Here is a 24,894-nt window from a genome sequence, read left to right on the forward strand (position 1 = left end):
GTGCGCATGCGCACAGAGCGACTTTCGAGGCTTTTTGGAGGCGGAAAGGAGGCTGGGCGACGGTTGACGGAGGTCGGGCGACGGTTGACGGGAGGCCAGGAAACTGAAGGTTAAAGTTACGCGTCGTGTTGGCCGGAGGGCCAAGCAGAGAAAGCCCTAGTTACCAAACTGCCCCTCTCCGGAGTCAGGAGAGATTGTTGGAAGAGAACATGAGCCCTGACTGGAGCTTTGTGTTCTTCTCAATGAGGCGCCCAAGTAGGCCCGATGGCCTCGATCTGAGGCAGCGGTTTTTGGGGCGGGTGTGTGCATGTGTGTTTGCGCATTGAGCAAACTTTCTGCCCATCTGTGTCACCACCTGCCTTAATGTAATTAGGGCCCTGTTGTAAGCTGGGGTGGGACCCCTCAGGGTATTGTGCTCCCGGGGCTGGTGGTCTACGGGAGGATGTGGCGCTTTTGTTTGCCCAAGTCTCAGAAACCGTAATAGCCCTTGCTGTCCCCTTTTAGTTTCAGGTGTGTTGCGTTGGTATTTCTGGGCTGAGAAAAGGTCGCTTAACTTATATTTTCGTCCCTAGAATGGCGTCAGGAATATTCTCTAAAGGGCCTGCTATATCCAGGTTCAAGGCCAAGCTGTGGAAACAAAGCTGAGGCAGTGCCTAACCTCATGTTTCCCAAGTTTTATTTCTGGAAATTATGATTGGTACTATTTACCCCAGTATGATTTGCATCATTACTCAGTGGTGTTCATGTCTCTTTGTCTCATGGGGTGGTCCTTGGGAGCAGAAGTGGTCTTACTTAGGTTTAAATCTTTATTTTTCACAAAATAGGCAAGTATGTATTAAATGAGATTGAAATATAAGAGGCTGGACATGGAAAAAACTACAAAAGAAATCCTGTGGTAAAAGGAAAAAAAAACAGATCTCGTTTCACTTGGAATTACAGAAACAGAGTTGAAACTTATCATTACAGTTATTCTGGATATTAAGTGAGGCCTTAGTCTTTGGTATTGTATAATCCAGAGATCTCAAACTAATGACTAAAGCACATGATCTGCATGGTGTTTTAAAGTGAGACAACACATTCTCACGTGGCTAGTTCAATTGTGTATGTTTCCTCCCTGGCCTTGTAAGCACGTTTGCCAATATTGTGGTCCATTTTCCTCTATGTACATCTCGTTCAGAATTATTCTCATGTTGGGTCCTTGATTCTGAAGTAAATTACATAGACTCTGTGAAAATTCACATATGTTTAGGAAACAAGATTATAGCCACCCTAGTCTTAACTTCGAACTAATTTGAAAAAATGTGTCATGTTGTAAATTCTTACCTGGAAAGGGAAAGACTCTGTAGAGTGTTAATCAGGTTTGAAGTCATAGCTTTAAACCATAATTTCAGTAGTTACTGGCTGAGCACTTGATTTTGTTGTTGATACAATGTGAGGTATAAATTTCTTTTTTTGAAGGTTTAGTCAGACAACTTCATGTTGTAAGGTTGGAGCACTGGAGAATAAAAATTAGAGACTGATATTGAAAGAAATGAAGAGAAACCTAAATGAAAATTCAACTCGAAGTACAGCAGGTATTGACTGACTTTTATTTTTAAAATTTCTGTAGTTTGTATGTAGCATATATACATATTATATATATATATAGCCTACATAGATAAAGCTTTTTGTATATATATATGTATATATATATGTATATAGTTTGTGTAGCATATAGATACAACACTTTGGAAGGAACTTTTAAAAATAATGAACATATAGTCTAGCCTCTTTTAGGTCGAAGGAAATAACTTAGGACAAAACACTTAATTGGTTTAGGTGTAAGTAAAATCAGACTTTTCTGGATTTGCTCTTGTGTTCTTTTTATAAACCCCATGTGATTGATTTGTGCTTTAAGCTGAAAATAAAGAAATTAATAATCATCTAATTTTTATTTGTGACTTATTTGAAATATTTATGGCCAGGGAGATTGGCTATATTCCCATCACTCTAAGTCATTCTCATGAATGATCCATAGAAAATATATATTACAGACCCATGGAGTTCTTGGTGAAATTGCAGAGTTTTGACTTCCAAAGCAAATCTACTGAAATAAAATTTATGAGAGTGGAGTCTAGGAACTGGCATGCTAAGCATAATTACAGATAAATCTTAGTCAAACTAAAGTGAAAGAACCATGACCTTAAAGGGTCTGCTACTATAGTCAGAGAGTGGTTAGGATTTTGGAAAGCATGGGTCAAATTTTGGTTCTCCTTTACGTGTATTGTACTCAGAGGGTTCCTTCCAGTTGATACGGTGATAAGCAAGCACAGGAGAGAAGTAAAGAAAGCAAAAAGTTTGTTTGGAAAGGGTTGAGGGATGAAGAAGGAGATGTGAATTACTGCCAAATAAGAGGAATTAAGGTGATGGTAACAGAATAAGAAAGGATTTTTTTAGAGAGACAGATAAGGCTATTTTGGATCTTTAAAAGAGTATAAAAATAAATCCAAATCTATATAAATATATCTGTAATAAATATAAAAGTAACATATAGAAATAGACAAATTCAAGTAGTATATTATTATGTACTAATAATTATTCTATAACTAGATCTGATTGTTTGCCTATTGTGTACTAATTTTTTGGTACTTTCAATTTAGGCTGTTTGCCTGTACCATTGTTCAATCAGAAAAAGAGGAATAGACAGCCGTTAACATCCAATCCAGTTAAAAATGATCCAGGTATTAGTAATGCTTCTGACAGTTACGATTTCCCTCCTCTCCCATCAGGTAAGAAAGTGAAAATTCTCAGAAAATAAGAAAGAGGATTACAGAAAATGGTAATTTCTACTGTATTATAATGGAAACAGAAAGAAAGTGTATTTTTTTCTTCTTTCCACTATCCAGTTGTAGGGATTACTTGGCTCTTTCAGAGCATTCCAGCACAACAGTTAGAGTTTCCTTGTTTACAAGGGTGACTTAGCATTTAAATGGGGTATCTTAAATCTAGAGCCTTTGTTCTAGTGAAGTAGTAACCTATATTGGAAAGAGTTTTTTTTTCTATTACAAAACACATACAGATATTGTGACTTAAACATTTGGTGGTAAAGAATGGAGAAACTCAAGTTGCTTCAGGAATAAGGATATGAATGGGAACACAGGAAAAATGGAAGAAAATAGAACTTAAGAAGGTAGAAGCCAAGGAATTTCTTGTGCTTGACCCTAGTCTTTTTTTCTCTTCTTACGTAATTTTTGCCTTATTTTGTTTGTTGACTTTTCACTGTTTCATCCAGCTGGCTTCCTTTTATCGTCCACTGGTATGTGAACTAAGTTGCCTTTACCGGGTGTTAACATAGCCTTTTACTTCTAGTACTCAGAGCCCATCGTTGGCTGTCCTCTGTTTCTCTTGATTCAAATTCTAGAGACAACGAGCCCGACTTCAACTCAGGTTTTTAAATGAGGTCACTGAAATCATTTTTTTAAATTAATTTATTTATTTTAATTGGAGGCTAATTACTTTACAATGTTGTAGTGGTTTTTGCCATACATTGACATGAATCAGCCATGGGTGTACATGTGTTCCCCATCCTGAACCCCCCTCCCACCTCCCTCCCCATCCCATCCCTCAGGGTCATCCCAGTGCACCAGCCCTGAGCACCCTGTCTCATGCATCGAACCTGGACTGGCAATCTGTTTCACATATGATAATATAAATGTTTCAATGCTATTCTCTCAAATCATCCCACCCTTGCCTTCTCCCACATAGTCCAAGAGTCTGTTATTTATATCTGTGTCTCTTTAGCTGTCTCACATATAGGGTCATCGTTACCATCTTTCTAGATTCCGTATATATGTGTTAATATACTGTGTTGGTGTTTTTCTTTCTGACTAATAGGCTCCAGTTTCATCCACCTCATTAGAACTGATTCAAATGCATTCTTTTTGATAGCCGAGTAATATTCCATTGTGTATATGTACCACAGCTTTCTTATCCATTCGTCTGCTGATGGACATCTAGGTTGCTTCCATGTCCTGGCTATTGTAAACAATGCTGCAATGAACATTGGGGTACACGTGTCTCTTTCAATTCTGGTTTCCTCAGTGTGTATGCCCAGCAGTGGGATTGCTGGGTCGTATGGCAGTTCTATTTCCAGTTTTTAAAGGAATCTCCACGCTGTTCTGCATAGTGGCTGTACTAGCTTGCATTCCCACTAACAGCGTAAGAGGGTTCCCTTTTCTCCGCACCCTCTCCAGCGTTTATTGTTTGTAAACTTTTTTTGATAGCAGCCATTCTGACCAGCGTGAGATGGAACCTCATTGTGGTTATGATTTGCATTTCTCTGATAACGAGTGATGTTGAGCATCTTTCCATCTGTTTGTTAGCCATCTGTATGTCTTATTTGGAGAAATGTCTGTTTAGTTCTTTGGCCCATTTTTTGATTGGGTCATTTATTTTTCTGGAATTGAGCTGCAGGAGCTGCTTGTATATTTTTGAGATTAATTCTTTGTCAGTTGCTTTGTTTGCTATTGTTTTCTCCCATTCTGAAGGCTGTCTTTTCACCTTGCTTATAGTTTCCTTCGTTGTGCAAAAGCTTTTAAGTTTAATTAGGTCCCATTTGTTTATTTTTGCTTTTATTTCCATTACTCTGGGAGGTGGGTCATAGAGGATCCTGCTGTGATTTATGTCAGAGAGTGTTTTGCCTATGTTTTCCTCTGGGAGTTTTATAGTTTCTGGTCTTACATTTAGATCTTTAATCCAATTTGAGTTTATTTTTGTATATGGTGTTAGAGAGTTTTCTAGTTTCATTCTTTAATTTAACCTTATGGTTAGGCCTCTCATCTCTGAAATAATTAGCTGTGGTGGTTTGTCCTGGGAGGTCTTAATGTTTACTTACTTTTTACTTCTCTTTGGAAGAAGGCATGGTCAGTCAGATATTCTGAAATATACTTGGTACCTGCTGGTTATATACATTTACATTTTGCGGGGGCACACTTAAAAAGCTTTAACAGGATTTTCTGCAACTTTTATTCTAAAATCCTTTAATATATATATATCAGTACTTATTAATTTCATCCAGTGTGCAACAGTAGACCTTAATCTAATTTTAAATCTATAGTTATTTTGTTTTCTTCCACATTTGAGGAATTGAAAGTATGAATTTCATATTATTCTCATTTTTATAGATAAAAGGTTAAAAAATTCATGTGGGTATGTGAAAGTGGGCATTTATCTGGTCATATTCTGCTATTTAAAAAAAATTCTCCTCTATTTAGAATATTTTATAAGTAGCATGAATGATAGATGATCTTGAAAAATAACCATTTGAGTTACTCCATAGGCAAATGTGCATACTCCTGAAGTACTGAACTTTTCAAGCTCTGACCAGGATTACTATCTGTCAGAGATACAACAAAATATCTTATCGTGGTAAGAGAGAGGACTAGATCTGCTGCTGCTGCTAAGTCACTTCAGTCGTGTCCGACTCTGTGCGACCCCACAGACGGGAGGACTAGATCAGTGTTTTTCAATTTTTTTTCTTGATCCATTAGTAGTTTTGGAAATAACCAATCTCTTAAAAAAATAAACAGAACTGAATAGAGTAAAATAGAAAATGTCAGAGTGTGTACACATAGTAAGAAAAAGAATGGATGGTAAAATTGCTATATTCTCTCTCAAACACACACAGGCACTCACGTGCACACACATACATGCATGCTGTGTGTGTATATTGTCTGGGTTTTGATGTATTTCTTGCTGTGGGTTGGAATTAAGAAACATTGATTACACTGAAATTTATGTTACAAAGTGTAAGATTCTTTACTAGGATTGACTGTGGAAGATACACAGATTAAATACCTTGCTTGGAATACAGTGGGAAAGGGAGATATCTAAAAAACTAGTAAGGCAGACTGTGACTAATTCCACAACAAAGTACTTTTAAAGAACATGTCCACATTTTCAAGTTTTTTTCTCCTTCAGGCTTTCTGTTGCCTCCCTCACATATTAATTAAATATGAAAGAATTATTTCCCCCAAATGCTACCTAACTTACCCTTACCTGTGTTACTTATATCTTTTGAGATTGGGCCTGGGAAGCTGCGAATCCGGAGTTGCCTCCTTTAACAAAAACAGTGAACATGAGGTGTGTGAAAAAAATGTGTACCAATAAATGCATGTGTCTGTTACTGACTGATGTTAGTCTTCTATGTATATTTTATATTTATCAATTGGGGAACAAATTATTAACAGTTAATAAGACATATTTCCTTGAAAGGCAAATACCACATTCAGTTTCTAATCCCCTAAGAAGTCAAGATTCTGTGTCTAAACCTATTCAATCAAATGCTGAGAGAAGCAAGAGTGATTGGAGGTGAGTCTACTTAAGATTTTTCTTATTCTATTTCTTCTTCTCCTTCCCATCTCCTCCTTTACTGCCTTCTCTCCTCCTCTATCTTTTCTTCCTTTCTTAAACAGAATTGACATTTAGGAAATTTCTGTACTTAATAACTAACTATAGTGATATTAGCTGTGTTTTATGAAAGAAGAGAACATGCCATATAAACTTTAAAAATAGGCAATTTGGCAGTGATTATATTTCCAAAGAGTACTTCATATTGTAATGAAATTTCTGTGAATATTTATCACCATGAATTTATGATTTTGTCATTAATGTCTAATTGACAATAGGTAAAGAGTCAAGAATAACTGTATCTAAATGGTGGATATATTTAGAAATTGAGAACCAAATAGAATGCTCAATCTTACCATAGTAAGATAGTCAGCTCCAAGGTAAACAGGATGGAATTAAGAAAGAAAGATGGAGCACAAAATGCATAAGCCTCTGTTAAGATGGTGAGGGCACTTGTCAGAGGTATCTAAGTTCAATGTCTAAATAATGTGAAAAAAATGAGTAGATAGAAAAAGGACATGGGTTGTTTTTTAGGTGGACTTTAGTATTCTTGGGTAAGTTGTAACTACTGAAATAAATAGTTTTGTATTATTTTCTTTAACAAGGTTGAGTTGTATTGTTTGCCCTCTTGTGGTACTTGTATTTTTAGGAAAATTATTCAGAAATAAATATTTGTGACTTAGGTTAGTTTTTCCCTGTGGAACTTTTACCTAGCCTGCTCTGAAATTATGCTTTTAATTTTAGCCTCATTAACATCACGTTCTGATTGGCTGGTACAACTCACTTAGGTTAATGTAGCTAGTAAAATGCTGAAAGAAATTCATAAGTAAGACTTTTAATCTACTCAGAAAAGTACAAAATTTCTAATCAGACAGCTATCCACCCTGCCTGTATCTGTTTTCTTTGTGATTTAAAATCACTGACAAGCCATAGTTTAACTTTTGAAAATTTTATTTCGCAGAAAATTTAAAAATAAATGTATAGGAAAGGAAGCAAACATCCTCAAAATCTTCCTATGCTGAAAAAATCTTTCTACTCATATATTCTTATATAGTTTAAAAATAAATTCTTTGGCACTTGACTTTGACTTGGGTTTTCTGGGTTTTGGATTGTCAGTAACTTGTTATATGACTTTGGCAAGTTACTTCCTCCTTAAGACTCTGTTTCCTCACCTGAAAAGAGAGGCTTAATATATTTTAGGGTTGCTGTGATGATGTGTTTAGAATTTCTAACTGGTCAGTAGTTGCAAAGTAGTTTATAAACCACAAATTACCATATAAATGCAGATTAAATAATTCATTAATAATTTTCTTTTAATTAAGAAAAAGTGTATAGAAACAAAACTGATACCAATTTTTTAAAAATACTGTTACAGCTACAGAGATGGCAACAAAAATACCAGTTTAAAAACTTGGGATAAAAATGATTTTAAACCTCAGTGTGAAAGAAGAAATCTAATGACAAATAATGGAATAAATTCGGGTCCAGTGAATTTGGGAACTCAACAGCAGAAACAATTAAGAGTATCTGAATCTACTAACTTACCTAACCAAAGAGAAAGTGAAGCGCTCAGACAAACAAAGTGGTCAGAAATACCTGGCTCCACAATGAGAAGTCTAGACAAAAACAGCACATTGCAGGCATTTAAGCCCAATTTTCAACAAAATCAATTTAAGAAAAAAATGTTGGATGGTTTTCAAGAAGTAAACACCCTCAAGGTAAACTTTTCAATGTTATTTGCATTTTCGTATTTCAATTAAAAAATGTGAGATAAGTATTTAGGAAGTTACAGAGATAAGAGCATTTGAAATCACTCCCATGGCATACATTACTGGATTAGCACAAATAGCCAGTTCTATTGGAGTAGATGAATGTTTTTTTCCAATATATTTTCTTAAAGGTTGTGAATGGCTGCTGTGTAAATAAATGTAATTTTGGTGTGCCCATGAGAGGAAGTGAGCTCAGGGTCTTCCTAATCCACCACTGTGGCCATCCTGCTCTCTTAGTTGATTTTTGAAAATGCCAAAACATTCCTATCTCAAGGCCTTTACATTCACTATTCCCTTATTCCTCAGTCAACAGCCTATTTAAAATAATAATCCCTGTCTCTTGTTATCCTTTTATCCTGCTTTTTAAAATGCACAGAATATATCAATTTCTGACATTTTATTATATATTTATTAATCTTCTGAATCCCCTATTAGACTGTAAAATCTGTGAAGGTAGATAGGTTGCCCACCTTCAGTATTGTTTCCTCATTAGCTATGTCTGGCACATGGTAGGTGCCAATAATTGCTTTTGGAATGAATGAATAAATGTGTCTGGATTCCCTCAGAGTGTGAGTACGTTAGGGAAAGAAGTTGTATTTGACTTACCTGTGTCACAGAATTGGCACACGATGCTTTAAAAATATTTAAAGAATCAACAAATGAGTGAGTAAATGAATGTTCATGTAAAATAAGAGATAAAAAGAAAAAAACCTTAATTATCTCCAAATGTATTCTAGTTTCTTCTCCTTTATAAAGTACTAGTGATACTTTTAATTTAGGGGAGTAACTGTACTAAAATTTTCAATAGTTATTTTCATATTTTACATAGTATTTTAACATATTTTGCACTTTTTCCTATTATAAGAACCTAGAATCTTTACATAGAAAGTGAATGAATATGATGAAAAAAATAACAGGTTTTTCTACTGCTGTGTTTTTATTTTTTCAGAAGGAAGCCTCATCATATCAGTTAAAGCTTAGGGAAAAAGACAATTCTTTAAGAATTATATCTGCAGTTATTGAAAGCATGAAGTACTGGCGTGACCATGCACAGAAAAGTGTACTTCTTTTTGAAATATTAGGTAGGCGCACTACTTCAAAAATACTCCAGTATTACCATTTGGACAATTGTTTTGAACGGTTAATAGGAATACCTAGGGGATCCTAAAGAAAAATAAAACTTTACAAAAGGAGATTATGGTTTTTTAGGATTTTCTTCAGTTCCTGTGTCTTCATTGATTTGTGTGACTTAAGATGAACTTGGTTATTCATGCTAGTAGTATTCTAATTTGTAATGTTAAAACTGGAAAGATTCTTATAAGTAATCTAGCTCAACCCTTGAAGTAGGTGAGGAAATGAGGCAAATAATTAAAATAGACTTGACTAAAAATCACAAAGTTAGCAGCAAAAATAGATCTAGGCACCAAGTCTCCTTATTCTCAAAGTATTCTTTCTACTATATTACCCTAAATCCAGTAGCAATTTCTGTGTAAGTTAAATTATAAATTACATATCCTAAAAGAACATTTGCAAAGGATCCTTGATTGATATGAGTAAACACCCAACAATTAACTTATCCCTACAATTTTCTGAATTAATATTCAAAAGGGAGGAGAGTTTTCTAGAATGTTTCTGGAATTTAATTTTACTTAGAATAAAGATATAAACAACAAGTAGAGAGTCAAAACATTTCTTTCCATAGTTTAAATAAAATATTCAATTTAATTTAAATTATGAAATATTTTAAGCATACAGAAAAGTACAGAGACTATAATAAATATCCACATATCTATCTTATAGATGTCTTTGAACACCCCTATCTGTTTTTATTCTTCTCTAGAGACAGTCACTATGGTATCTTTCCTTTCCATGCTTTTATAATTTTGCTCTGTACATCTGATTTCATAAATTTATATGTATGTATTCACTGTTTTTGTGTGTTTTAAACTGTAGAGTTGACATTTTCATTTGGCATTACGTTTTTGAGATTTAACCATCTTTCTGTCCTGTCACAGTGTTAGCTTCATTCTGAGGCTCCAATTATGGTTTTTCCAGCAGCTTCTGACTCTTCCCGTGTGATATTAAGAGGATTATCAAAGTTCTCTGTACCATACATTCTTCTTTACTCCACATCGTCACATTCTTTAATAGTTTCTTCTGGTTGCTCTTTTCCAGAAACTAGTAAATGACCCTTTGCATATCAGTGTTTCTGACTGGGCAGCAAGGCTCTCACTGTCACCCTGAACTCTGTAGCTGGGGAAGGGGATACACTGACTGGCTTACATTAGCCTCAGGTCACTCCTGGGTCTGGGGGTGGGGATGCATCCAATCCAAATCATACAGCTAAGAATGGCATAGGGGAAATTTCCTAAAGGAAAATCTGGGTATTATTAGGGGAAATGGAGACTGACCTCAAAACAATAAGTGTTTACTGTCAGTACCTAATAGATGGCTATTTAAGAATGAATAGTGGTCTCATTTGATAGTGACTTCTTAAGATTAAGCTTAATTATCATTTGAATTTTATAGATGAAACAAATTTGAAAGAGGTTAAAGTTTTTTCAGTTTAGTAAGTTGAAGAACTGAGACTCAATTGCATGACTTCTGATTCTGATTCAGTGTTTTTTCTTCATTAAATCATGATGTTTATTTGTTATATGTGTGTATTTAATATGTGGACTTCCCTGGTGATTCAGACAGTAAAGACTCTGCCTGCAGTGCAGGAGACCTGGGTTCAATCCCTGGATCGGAAATATCCCCTGGAGAAGGAAATGGCAGTCCACTCCAGTATTCTTGCCTGGAGAATTCCATGGACAGAGGAGCCTGGCAGGCTACAGTCTGTGGGGTCGCAAAGAGTTGGACATGACTGAGCAACTAACACACACACTTCAGTGTGTAGTATGTAGTAGATTGGTCTGAAGATTTAACCACTGCATTGAACACATTCACAAAACTTCAGGGACTTCCTGGTGGTCCAGTGGTTAGGACACTGTTCTTCTGCTGTACGGGCACAGGTTTGATCCCTGGTCAAGGAACTAGGATCCTGCATGCTACACAGCGTGGCTAAAAAATAGAAAGATAAAAACAAACAAACAAAAAAAAACAACAAAGGAGAAAGTTTCAGATGGTCAATTATTGTCCGTTATATAAATTTTGTTATATAATCAGTTCCTGAGTTGGAGAGGGCCAGAAATTTTGTTTTCCTTAGAATAAAACGGTTTCAGAATATCTTTCCCTTTTAAAATGTTTTCTTATTATTGTATAAATAAAACTATGAGAGATTGGTATGGGAATAGTTATTTAAATATCTTCTTTTTGTTAAATTTTATTTGTGTTTTACCAGCACTGATTTTTCCCCCCTCTGTTTCAATGTTGCTTAGCTGTTCTCGATTCAGCTGTTACACCTGGCCCATACTGTTCAAAGACTTTTCTTATGAGAGATGGGAAACATACTCTGCCATGTGTATTTTATGAAATAGTGAGTATTTGTTTCGAGTATTTTTTGCAAAGCCTATGCCAACAAAACTTACAAATGCAGGCTATAATTCCACTGTAGTAGAAATTCTGTTAACTAGTAGTACTTTTGACATTTTGTTTGTTAAATTCTGATGTTAAAATTGCTTATTTGCTCAACTGATGGGGAGAGCTTACTGTTACAGGGGCTATGCTAGATGCAAGGGGTGCAAAATGGAATGTAAGTGGTAAATGGCCCTTTCTCTCAGAGTTTATAATCTCAGGTAGAGAGACAGATACATAAATGTTACACTGTATATCATAAGTGGTATGACAGAGATGTGTGCACAGTTCTATAGAAGTAGATAGGGAGGATAGGTAAGATCAGGGAAAGCTTTTTGAAGAATGTAGTAACCTATCTCACCTAAGATATATAAGGTCTAATAAATTAAGCCAAAGTGTTGGAAACTAGGGGAAGAGGTGAAAGGAATGCATTGTAAACTGAGGGAGCAGATCCTGTAAAGACATGAAGCACTGATAGAGCCTAGATTGTTCAGGAAACTGCAAACAGTTTACAATTACCAGAGTGTGCAGTTAGTAAGTGCCAGGGGCAAGGGTAGTCATTCTGAACCTGGGGGAAGGCAGAAACAGAGGGCTGGGATGTAGGGAAGAGGCTTGGTAACAAAGGAGAATGGAAACCTTTTAAGACTTACATACTTTGTAAAAGAGTTTGGTATTAAATCTGAAATTGAGCTTAATTCTGAACTCTCACTCGGATTCCAGTTTGTACCCCACCATTCACTAGCTTTCTGACCTCGAGTGAGCTGCTTACACTTCCTGTGCATCAGTTTTCTAATCAGTAAATTGAGATTAATTCCCACTTTGAAAGGTTGTTTTGGATATTAGGTTATAGAATATATGAATGCATAGCATCTAACACACAGCAGATGACAAGAAACAGTAATTGCATGTTATTTTTAGAATATCTTAGATGCTATTATTTTTCTCTAAATTTAAAAAGATTTTTATTAAAGTATATCATATACAGAAAAGCTGTACAATTCTATGAAGTTATCATAGAAGTGAACATAACCAAGGTTAAGAAATAGAACATTGCTTTCACCCTATGTATCCTTGTGCCTGTTCTCATTCACTACCTGTTTTCTGCATTAAAGTAAACACCGTTGTGACTTTTAATATAATTTAATTCTGCCTGTTTTTGAACTTTCTATAAATAGCATCATATGATATATCTGATTTTATGTCTGATCTCTTTCACTCAGTGAAATGTTGTAAGATTTATCTATGTTGTTATATGTAGCTAAAGTTCATTTATTTATGTTTCTATGTCGTATGAATATAGGACAATTTGATTTTCTATTCTGTTCATGGACGTCTTGGTGGTTTCCAGTTTTTTTTTGTTATTATGAATAATATTCTGTGAACATTCTTGTTGTGCACATGCATGCATTTCTATTGTGTATATACCTAGAAATAAAATTGCTGAATTGTAGTGCATGTGTATGTTCTACATGAAGTTATTGCCAAAGAAATTTCCGGAGGGTTATAAGAGTTTATGAACTCAATAAGCATAGGAGAGTTGTAGTTTTTCTTCATTCTTATCAGCATTTAGTACTGTCAGTCTTTTTTAATTTAGGTATTCCACTGGGTCAGTTTTTGAGATTGCATCCAAGTACTCCATTTTGGACTCTTTTGTTGACCATGATGGCTACTCCATTTCTTCTAAGGGATTCTTGCCCACAGTAGTAGATATAATGGTCATCTGAGTTAAATTCACCCATTCCAGTCCATCTTAGTTCGCTGATTCCTAGGATGTCAACGTTCACTCTTGCCATCTCCTGTTTGACCACTTCCAGTTTGCCTTGATTCATGGACTTAACATTCCAGGTTCCTATGCAATATTGCTCTTTACAGCATCGGACTTTGCGTCTATCACCAGTCACATCCACAGTTGGGTATCGTTTTTGCTTTGGCTCCATCCCATCATTCTTTCTGGTGTTATTTCTCCACTGATCTCCATTAGCATATTGGGCACCTACTGACCTGGGGAGTTGACCTTTCAGTGTCCTATCTTTTTGTCTTTTTATACTGTTCATGGGGTTCTCAAGGCAAGAATACTGAAGTGGTTTGCCATGCCCTTCTCCAGTGGACCACTTCCTGTCAGTCCAGGTCCACTGGATCATCAAAAAAGCAAGAGAGTTCCAGAAAAACATCTATTTCTGCTTTATTGACTATGCCAAAGCCTTTGACTGTGTGGATCACAACAAACTGTGGAAAATTCTGACAGAGATGGGAATACCAGGCCATCTGACCTGTCTCTTGAGAAACCTGTATGCAGGTCAGGAAGCAACAGTTAGAACTGGACATGGAACAACAGACTGGTTCCAAATAGGAAAAGGAGTACGTCAAGGCTGTATATTGTCACCCTGCTTATTTAACTTATATGCAGAGTACATCATGAGAAACGCTGGGATGGAAGAAACACAAGCTGGAATCAAGATTGCCAGGAGAAATATCAATAACCTCAGATATGCGGATGACACCACCCTTATGGCAGAAAGTGAAGAAGAACTAAAGAGCCTCTTGATGAAGGTGAAGGAGGAGAGTGAAAAAGTTGGCTTAAAGCTCAACGTTCAGAAAACTAAGATCATGGCATCTGGTCCCATCACTCCATGGGAAATAGATGGGGAAACAGTGGAAACAGTGTCAGACTTTATTTTTTTGGGCTCCAGAATCACTGCTGATGGTGACTTCAGCCATGAAATTAAAAGACGCTTACTCCTTGGAAGGAAGGTTATGGCCAACCTAGATAGCATATTTAAAAGCAGAGACATTACTTTGTCAACAAAAGTCCGTCTAGTCAAGGCTATGGTTTTTCCAGTGGTCATGTATGGATGTGAGAGTTGGATGGTGAAGAAAGCTGAGCACCGCAGAATTGATGCTTTTGAACTGTGGTGTTGGAGAAGACTTTTGAGAGTCCCTTGGACTGCAAGGAGATCCAATCAATCCATCCTAAAAGAGATCAATCCTGGGTGTTCATTGGAAGGTCTGATGTTGAAGCTGAAACTCCAGTACTTTGGCCACCTCATGCGAAAGGTTGACTCATTGGAAAAGACCCTAATGCTGGGTAGGATTGGGGGCAGGAGGAGAAGGGGACGACAGAGGATGAGATGGTTGGATGGCATCACCGACTCGATGGACATGGATTTGGGTAGACTCCGGGAGTTGGTGATGGACAGGGAGGCCTGGCGTGCTGCAATTCATGGGGTCGCAAAGAGTCGGACACGACTGAGCCACTGGACTGAACTGAATGGGTCAGTTTAGTGCTATCTCATTTCTCTCCAATTCCCTGGTGACTAATTGAGGTTCAGCACTTTTGATGTTTACTGGCCAGTGAGATACATTCTTCTGACAAGTCTCTTCAGGCCTGTTATAATTTTTCTATTAAATTATTTGTCTATTGATTTATAGGAGTTTTTGAAAAATCTATTCTGAGTGCAAGTTCTTTGTCTATTATGTATATCGCAAATCTTCTCACACTCTGTGGTTTGACTGAGAGGTTTTGGAGCTGGCTTGTCTTTTCCTGGCTTATGAGTTCTATTAGGACATAGCTCTTTTGAACCTCCCAACCCTAAGCATGGGGTGGGGGTGGTGTGGTTACCAGAATCTCTTTTCTTTGGAGAACCTTGGACTCCATTTTTTCTCCTAGCCCTATAAGCTCATAGAAGCTCTGCTCAGTTTATTAGACTCTTAAACTGCCTTGATTGTGATCAGTAGTTACCTCAGAGGGGGAAGGTATCCCCAGATATCAGGGCCTGTTCTGGACTTCTATCCTCCCCCAAGTTAGGGTCTGTGCAGTTCCTCACTGCCATTGGTATCTCTCTGATGTCTGTGAGGATATTTTTAAATAATTATTCCATCCAGCTATTCTAATTGGTTTTAGTGGGAAAGTTGGTCTGAACTAGCTAGTCTGCCAACTACTGAAAGGGGAACTCTGGCAGTCTAATAGAAGTAAGTATTCATGTGCTGTTATATTGGGAATTATTCAGTCTTTTAAGAAGCAGCAGCTCACTTGCTTGGAAGAAGCCCCACCCAAATGAAGGTCTTTCTTCTGTAACAGGGCATCCATTTATGGCCATCTATTACGGTCTTGTCAGTAGGGGGGCCCTAAATAACATAAGGGAATTAACAGCATTTTGTGGTGATTCGTATTTAGTTGATCATATTAGTTAAAAAAAATTTAAGTTCAAACTTATTGATATTTATTTATTGATATTTATTTTTTTAAAAACAGGATCGTGAACTTCCCAGACTGATTAGAGGCCGAGTTCATAGATGTGTTGGAAACTACGACCAGAAAAAGAATATTTTTAAATGTGTTTCTGTCAGACCGGCATCTGCTTCTGAACAAAAAACTTTCCAAGCATTTGTTAAAATTGTAGATGCTGAAATGAGATATTATACTAGTATAATGAATGAAGTTTAAGTAGTGATGAAGGAAGTTTAAATAGTATAAAGTAAGCATTTTTCTGTTATTGTTTAAATTATCATCTCCATGGTTTTTTGGCTACTGTTTTTCTGTATTTCACTTGTTGAATTAAAATATTTAAATCCTTTTAAATGTGGAAAGAATTTTTGAAAAATAATTTTACTGTTTTTATAAAAGTGGTGCATTTGCTAAAATTAAAACACCACTTCAGATAAAAATGCTCAAAAGAATAGGAATAGGTAGATACTAACTTAATATGAGAAAATAATACATTTGAGTCAGACATTCCCACTGAAGTCAAGAACAAGACCAGGTGCCCATTGTCAGTACTGTTACTGAGCATTGTACTGGAGTTGCTAGACTATGCAGTTCATTTAATTCAAATATTTAGTGGGCATATACTCTGTGCCAAGCACTATTTCATGTCCTTGTTTGTAACAAAGCGGTTAACAAAGTAACAAAAGTCTCTGAATTTATGGGATTTATATTCTGGGACCCATAGAATATGTTAGATAAAAAAGAAATAATTGGGAAATAAAAGAGAAATAATAAATATTGCTATTGGTAGATGATACAATTGTGTATATGGAAAACCCAAGAGAATCAGCTGAGGAACTACTATAAAATGAGATAATTTGGTAAGGCACTGGAATAGAAAACAATATGCAGAAATCATTAGTAGATGTTATGTATATGATCTGAACCATTAGAGTGTAAACTGGATAATGATACCATTTAAAAAATATCTAAGACTAACCAATACTAAATAATAAATATGGAAATATATGAACAAAACTTTAGAATACCTACTAATGAAGGACACAAAAGAAGATTTGGACAAATGGAAAAATAAAATCATTTTCTTGGATAGACAAAGATGTTGATTTTTCTAAGATTAATTTGTAACATGTAATTTCTTTCTCTTTCTGTATACAAAACCAAACACACACACATTAGCCAAATGAATAGTAAAGGTTATGTATATAAGAAAATGAAAATAGTCAGGAATACTCTGAAAAAGAAGAATAGTAGAGGATAGTTTTATCAAATATTATAAAGCCTTAAACATGTATTAGTTATCTGTTGTTGCATAACCAGTTGCCCACCAAATTAGTGGCTTTAAACAACAAGCATTTATTATCTCTCACAGTTTCAGTAGGCCAGGATTTATGAAGTGGCTTGTTTGGGCAGCTCTGGCTTGGGTTTCTTAGGAGGATTCACTTCCAAGGTGGGCCTTCCAAAAGGCTGCTTGAGAGTCCTCATGACTCCCCTTGAGCGAGTAATTCAGCAGGGAGTTAACTAGGTGGAATTATCCTTTATATGACCTAGCCTTGGAAGTCACAAAGCATCACTTTCACTATATTATATTTGTTGGAATGGACCATTAAGTATGGACCACTTTTAGGAGGACAGAAATTAGGCTCCACCACATGAAGGAAAGAGTGTCAGAAATGGCAGACATTAAAAAACTAAATACATATTATGAAGGTATATTTATTCATGCAGAATATGGTACTGACTCATGAATAGACAGGACGGTATAACAATTTAAAGTATAAAAATACACCCAAGTATATAGAAAACTTAGGACCTGAAATCAGTAGAGAAGAGAGACTGACTATTCAATAAATGTTGTTGGGACCGCTGGGAAGCTTCTGGAAAAAAACAGAATTTTGTACTACGATTTTTGATGTGTTTTTCTTATTTTGCCACCCTGGGAATCTTTGCAAAGTATGTGTTTCATGATAGTATTCTACTGGCTTCTTTTTGTCCGCAGGATAAAGCCTAAACTCCTAGCTGCTACTGCTGTTGGTTTAGTCGCTAGGTTGTGCCTGCCTCTTTGCAATTCCATAGACTGTAGCCCACCAGGCTCCTCTGTCCCTGGGATTTCCTAGACTCCTAAGCTATTTGCATTTTTGTCCCTGATTTTTATGGCATCTCCATCTTTTTTCCCTGCTGAAAATGTAGGCTCCCCAGGACTACTATCCATTCTTTAAATAAGCAGGGATTATGCTTTCATATATGAGCTTTTCTTCATTCCCACCTTCCCCAAAGTATAGTCAGGTGTGATCAGTGATTGTAATCAGTCACTACTCCTGGACCCTGAGAGCATTTGTCCTAGAGAGGTCCTGGGTAATTGGTTTCTCTTTAATGAGTTCCTCCAGGATCCAGGCTCCTCTGGGATCCAGGGCCCCTTAGGCCCAAGGATGTGCAGAATGGGAGATGTGAGAAGGGAGGTTTCAGACACAGGTGATGACTACAGAGGCTGATACCTCACATGACTTAGTGAATAGAGGGGAGCAGGATCTCAGGTCAGGGTCCTGGAGTCACCCTTACACACTGGGTAAGTTGGGCAGATTGTGAGAGAGCTAGTCACTTAGGGTCCTTCCAACCTGAGGGTCTTGATTTCCCAGGTTGTGTGATCTCCAGCACAGTTTTTCAGGGATGATACTCCTCTACCTCTCAACCTCCCATGATTTCTCCACATTCTAGAAATAATTTGACTGTGGTTCACCAGTTTCATTAGCCTTTTTATTAATGATAGAGTGTATAAATATTACTATATTATATCTCATAAGATTATATTATTTCAAAAGAAGACATCTCAGCAGGGCAGGCATTAAATGCAAAGGTCCGTAACCCTTGACTACATATTGGAATTACTTAAGGAACTTTGGGTGTCCCAGATGGTATTAGTGGTAAACAGCCCACCTGCCAATGTAGGAGACCTAAGAGACACGGGTTTGGTCCTTGGGTGGGGAAGATCCCCTGCAGAAGGGCATGGCAACCCACTCCAGGATTCTTGCCTGGAGAATCCCATGGACAGAGGAGCCTGGCGGGCTACAATCCATAGGGTCACAAAGAGTCAGGCTGAAGTGACTTAGCACACATGCAAGCAAGGTGTTTTAGATAGCAAACCCCTCTCCCCAGAGGTTCTGATTTATATTTACTTGGCAAGGGTACAGTAATCTGTGCCTTTAACTACAGCATGGTCCACAGACCAACAGAATTGGGAATCACTGAAGGTAAAATTTGTGCTCATAAAATACAGAATTTTAGGCACCACAGCAAACCTGCTAAATCAAAATCAGCATTTAACAGGACCCCTGTGTAATTCATATGTAAATTAATTTTTAGAAGCACTGCCCTTTGTGGTCAGCAAGGACTATGGGCAGCAAGGACTGAGAACCACCAACTGACCAGCTGAAGATGAGAGGCATTGCTTGTTAACGGAGCCACTGGTGCCATCTGCCAGAGCATCTGCAAGTGCCAGCTCTCTGGTTTGTGATTTCTAATAAAAACTCTTGACACCAGAAATGAGCAGCATTGGTTTTCCAGGGAAGCAAAATTCTGAAAAATCAGGTGCACAAAGCCTAACTCGATGCAACACCAACCAGCACATTAAGTCCATGTGTAAAAAATTATTAATATGGCTCAATTAAACAGCATCAGCAGGGTGAAATCCCAGCATCTGGAATTGATCTCTTTGAGGGATGGAACTTAACCATATTCCTAGCACTCCGTAGTTTTCTCAGCTCGGAGGCACAATTGTATCTGGAAAAAAATTGGAAGGAGGTCTCAGGGGTAGAAATTATCATTATTCGCTCCTTTTCTCCCCAAATTTCTAAACGTATCTGTCAGATTTAATTTTTTTTCATTACCGGTATCCCTGAATCCTATGGATATCAATGGAAGGAATACAGTGTGGGTGTAGATTCTGATTGTTCAGGAGAAAAAGTAGAGTGGTTGTCATGGAACTCTGCTCAGTGGTAGCCTGAATGGGAGGGGGATTTGGGGGAGAATGGATACATAGATATGTATGGATGAGTCCCTTCACTGTTCACCTAAAACTATCACAACATTGGTTGTTAATCGGTTATGTGCTGTGCTGTGCTTAGTTGCTCAGTCATGTCTGACTTTGCAACCCCATGGACTGTTGCCTGCCAGGCTCCTCTGTCCATGGGAATTCCCCAGGCAAGAATACTGAGGTGGGTTTCCATGCCCTCCTCCAGGGGATCTTCACAACCCAGGTATTGAACCCAGATCTCCCACATTGCAGGCAGATTCTTTACCATCTGAGCCATCAGGGAAGCTGAATCAATCAGTTATACCCCAAAACAAAAAGTTTAAAAGAAAAAAGAGTAGTGTGGTTGGGATAGTCTAATACTTCCATGAGTTTGAGGTTACATCCAGGCATTCTGTAAAAAAAGTGTCAAAAACTAGTGAGCTTTTGTTCTGAGAGGATTAAGTAGGAGTAGATATTCTAAAATAACAGGAGTTTTCTGTCTTTAAAGTTAGAGGAATGCATGTCTCATCCTGAAGTACGGCCAATAAATATTTCAAAAAATGAAACATTGGCTACAGTCAGGCATTATTCCAGATGCCGGCACTGCTGCAGTCATGGAGGTATATATGGCTTTACCTGCATGGGATTTACAATCTGATAGGGAAGACAGCTGTAAACAAATAATACCCTTGGGCATCATGTGCTATGGAACAAGCACAGGATGCTGTGGAAGCAAAGCACTCGGTTCTTACCAGGTCTGGGATGACAGGAGGGTTTAGCTGAGTAAATGGTGCTGACTTAAAAATAGTCACAACCTAAAAACTGACTTATGTTTTATTCGGTGGGAATTTTTAGGGCTTCAGGCCCAGGAGACAGCATCTCAAGTGACCCTGAGAGCATTGCTCTGAGGAGGAGGCGGGGATTGGGAGAAAGAGGTTATAGAAAAGTTTGCAACAAAGGGCAGGTAGTCTGAGCATCAAAAGTATTTTTGTAGGGCTTCTCTGGTGGCTCAGTAATAAAGCATCTGCCTACCAATGCAGGAGACACAGGCTCTGTCTCTGATCCAGGAAGATCTCACATGTTGCAGAGCAGCTAAGATGACGCACCACAACTACTGAGCCTGTGCTCTAGAGCCCGAGAACCGCTACTACTGAGTCTACAGGCTGCAACGACTGAAGCCAGTGCTCCTAGGGTCTGTGCTCCCCAACAAGAGAAGCCACCGCAATGAGAAACCCGTGCACCACAACTAGAGAGTAGCCCCTGTTCCCCGCAACTAGAGGAAAGCCTATGCAGCAACGAAGACTCAGCACAGCCAAAAATAATTTTTAAATAAAAACTTATTTTTGTGAATTAAAGAAAACCAGCTACCTCAAGTTAAGGAATTTAGAACTTTTCTATGTATGGGAAGATGCAAGAATCTGGGCTCAATGAAATCATTCCTTTCTTATGCATCTTAGTTATCTGGATCCCCAGTGTCCTGTGATTTTTCACATCTTGAGTTCTTCAGTGCTCACCATAGGGAGTGGCTGAAGCCTGACGGTTGCCAGGGCACAGGTATTGTTCTCCTTCCTGAGTGCCCTGGAGTGCTGGAATTACTGATGACTGTGACATCCTTGTTTACTGATATGGCAGGAAATATTCCATTTCCCAGTGGCATGTAATATGCCTGATGGATACATACAGGCAAACCAGGTGAAGAGGGAGCCGAGGGAGGAGGGTGCTAGGCAAGAAGGACAGCAAGTGCAAAAGGATGGAGCAAGAAACTGTGACTTTTAAGCGCAGTCTTGGGGAGAGTGGGGTATGTGTGTCATAATGGGACTGGATGAAGATGTGGAGGCAAGGTGAAGTGCTTTTTGGCCCTTGAAAGAGCAATGAGAATCCATGGACTTTATGAGAATAATGATCAGATTTTTATCTTAGAATGCCACAGTGTAAAGAGATTCAAGGGGAGTTAAGTATGGAAGCAGGGAGATAAAGAGGCTGTTAAGTAATACAGACAAGTTATAATGTTAGCCTGGTCCAGGGTAGTGAGGGTTGGGATAGTAGTGGATGAATTAGAGAATTGAGTGGGGGAATCTATAGCACTTGATAGAGTGGGTCCTGATAGTGACAGAAAGGAGAGACTGAAAGAAAACTCCTAGGTTTCTATCTTGGGCCTGGATTTCTTTCACTGAAGTATGATAGACCTGAAGGAGTGGATCGGAAGAAGGGCAGGGTGGGCTCATGAGTTTCACATGGGATCTGTGGATGGCTGAAGAGGCTTGTGATATTCCATGGGGAATATAATCACTAAGCCATTGATGAAGGTGATAAAAGTCTACCCATGAGCTTTAGATGGTAATGGATGCCAAAGGAGTATGTGAGTTCTTCCAGGGCTGTAGCTATAAAATTATGAAAACAGTATTTAGGAAAAAACCCAGGAAAACACCAATATATAAGAGACTGGAGGAGAAACCAAAGTGACTGAGAATGAATGGTAAGGAAACTATCAGGAGAACCAGTGTGAGCACATAGAATATAGAAGATGAGAGTGTTTTAGAAGGGAAATTAGAGTTAATATTCTTTTACATGCCAATTGATGAGAAATGAAGGGAATGTCTGAAAAGTGGTGTGGATTTGGAGACGTAGTGTATTTCTGGTTACAAAATGTTGTTACAGATAATGAGGGTGAAATCAGTCATTGACCACCAACTAACAGACATAAAGTTCATTTTTATTCAGGTGTTTAATGGACACCACCATTTTCTCCTAAAGATGCTGAACACAGAGCATGACAGGAAGAAATCAAACTATCATCTCAGAGTTCCTCCTCCTGGGTCTGCCGATTGAGCCAGAGCATCAAGACCTGTTCTATACTCTGTTCCTGGCCATGTATGTTACCACCGTCCTGGGGAACCTCCTCATAATGTTCCTGATTCGACTGGACCCCCACCTCCACACACCCATGTATTTGTTTCTCAGTAATCTGTCCTTCTCTGACCTCTGCTTCTCCTCTGTCACAATGCCCAAATTGTTACAGGACATGCAGAGCCAAGACCCGTCCATCTCTTATGCTGGCTGCCTGACACAAATGTACTTCTTCCTGTTTTTTGCAGACCTGGAGAGCTTCCTCCTTGTGGCCATGGCCTATGACCGCTATGTGGCCATCTGCTTCCCCCTGCACTACGTCACCATCATGAGCCCCAGGCTCTGTCTCTTCCTGGTGGTGCTGTCCTGGGTACTCACCACGTTCCATGCCATGTTGCACACCCTCCTCATGGCCAGGCTGCACTTTTGTGCAGACAATGTGATCCCCCACTTTTTCTGTGACATGTCTGCTCTGCTGAAGCTGTCCTGCTCTGACACTCGACTTAATGAGCTGGTGATATTTATCACAGGAGGGCTCATCCTTGTGATCCCCTTCCTACTCATCATCACGTCCTACGCACGAATCGTGTCCTCCATCCTCAAGGTCCCTTCTGCCAGGGGCATCCGCAAGGCCTTCTCCACCTGTGGCTCCCACCTCACTGTGGTGTCCCTGTTTTATGGGACAGTTATTGGTCTCTACTTATGCCCAGCAGCTAATAATTCTACTGTTAAGGAGACTGTGATGGCTATGATGTACACTGTGGTGACCCCCATGCTGAACCCCTTCATCTACAGCCTGAGGAACAGAGACATGAAGGGAGCCCTGGGAAGAGTTTTTTACAAAAAGAAAACTCCCTTTTCTCTGTGATGGTAGTTGAGATTTCTACACAATTTTATTCAGTAGGTATATTGACATTAAAATTGGGATATTAATCCAGACTTATTTTTCCCCAATGGTCTTTTGGTTAAATTACATAGCGAGAAATTGCCAAAAGTAAAAGCTAAAGTGGAGATATGTAGCTGTGAAGGAGGAAACACACAAAACAGGCTCTATCTTGAAAGCAAGATTCCATCTTGGGCTGGACTCTGGACTTTGAGCTATATGTCCAGTGTCTATGGAAATGACATACCAACTGGAAAACCAGACCCCCGGAAGGAAGAGCCCCAGGGCTCATACCTAGACTCTCCAAAGAATACCCTAATTATCTGTGTAACTGAATAGAATCATGCATTCTATTATGCTTACTGGGGTATGACCACAGACCTATTGATAACTGTCCATTGTTAACTACCTAGGCTTAAGGCATGTGAATCACGGGTTAACTTTAATTGCATCTTTCTTTTCCTTTGTTCAGGTTAGTTTCAGGGAATTTGAGGAGGTGGGTTTGAGCATGTACACTTAGGGTATATAAGGTTTTCATAAAAACTGGTCTGGGTCCTTGGCTAAGAGGAGACTCTGCCTTAAGCCTGCAGGTGTAATAAACTGCATTCCACTATCTGCATTGTCCTTCTGAGTGAGTTTCTTCCCCGGAACTCGTGGCTACAACAGCGGGACTCATAAAGGGGATGTCAGTGACCTGCAGGCAAGGGCTTTCTCTTCGTTTTTCCCAAGTAATTCTAAGAAGCATCATTTAAAAAGTTTTACTTGATCTTTGTCTGAAGTTATTAAACAACTGATTTATGATAGGGCCCACATGGGGTCTCACTGATAAGATGGCTTGTTATGTTGACCTCGCAAAGAAAAAATAAAATCACAGTGATCTGTGAGACTGACCAAATTGCCCTAATGGCATCCTGTTATCTCACTGGTGCCTAGCTTCTCAAAGTTGCAAGACCACCAGATGCCAGACCTCCGGCTACGTGACCATCCCTTCAGAGAATTTTTCATTGGTGGGATATAAGAAGGACTCTGTCAGAAAGGGAGGATGCTGGTTCTCTTTAAGAGCCAATCACCCTCTCTTTTCTCTCTATTAAATTTCCTTTTCTTTCCTGACTTCCCGCTCGCTCTCTTTTTCTCTGCACTCACCTTACAATTTATTGTGTTGTATTTTTTTTTTAAACCCAAACCCTGCTTTAAATAATACCCTCTCCTCTCAGGTCAAAACTCAAAATTCTCTCAACCACTTGTAAAAGAATGAAAC

The 24,894-nt window shown here is 38.3% G+C and overlaps 2 protein-coding genes across 10 annotated transcripts; both read left to right on the plus strand.

Moving 5' to 3' along the window:
- Window positions 1-19: 19 nt before the first annotated feature.
- SPATA22 (spermatogenesis associated 22) lies at window positions 20-19,582 on the plus strand. 9 transcript variants are annotated; one of them, XM_081579945.1, is made up of 10 exons: window positions 20-109; window positions 1,459-1,574; window positions 2,640-2,768; window positions 6,060-6,120; window positions 6,253-6,348; window positions 7,763-8,105; window positions 9,109-9,238; window positions 11,537-11,634; window positions 15,925-16,147; window positions 19,258-19,582. In XM_081579945.1, exons 2-9 carry the CDS (start codon window positions 1,532-1,534, stop codon window positions 16,114-16,116), a joined length of 1,092 nt encoding a protein of 363 aa, XP_081436071.1. In that variant the 5' UTR covers window positions 20-109; window positions 1,459-1,531; the 3' UTR covers window positions 16,117-16,147; window positions 19,258-19,582. The 9 variants fall into 9 exon arrangements, with proteins under 9 accessions (XP_081436071.1, XP_081436066.1, XP_081436073.1 ...); XM_081579940.1 differs by lacking the exon at window positions 19,258-19,582 and having other exon boundaries at window positions 20-255; window positions 9,106-9,238; window positions 15,925-16,251; XM_081579947.1 differs by lacking the exon at window positions 19,258-19,582 and having other exon boundaries at window positions 20-255; window positions 2,640-2,720; window positions 9,106-9,238; window positions 15,925-16,251.
- Window positions 15,925-24,249, plus strand: LOC145542020 (olfactory receptor-like protein DTMT). Its single transcript, XM_081579950.1, has 3 exons — window positions 15,925-16,147; window positions 19,258-19,482; window positions 22,661-24,249. The coding sequence occupies exon 3, from the start codon at window positions 22,677-22,679 to the stop codon at window positions 23,619-23,621; it is 945 nt and encodes a 314-aa protein (XP_081436076.1). The 5' UTR covers window positions 15,925-16,147; window positions 19,258-19,482; window positions 22,661-22,676; the 3' UTR covers window positions 23,622-24,249.
- Window positions 24,250-24,894: the final 645 nt, after the last annotated feature.

Source organism: Giraffa tippelskirchi, chromosome 3, assembly GCF_054371585.1.
Source record: "Giraffa tippelskirchi isolate mGirTip1 chromosome 3, T2T-mGirTip1v1.2.pri, whole genome shotgun sequence".
Lineage (NCBI taxonomy): Eukaryota > Metazoa > Chordata > Mammalia > Artiodactyla > Giraffidae > Giraffa > Giraffa tippelskirchi.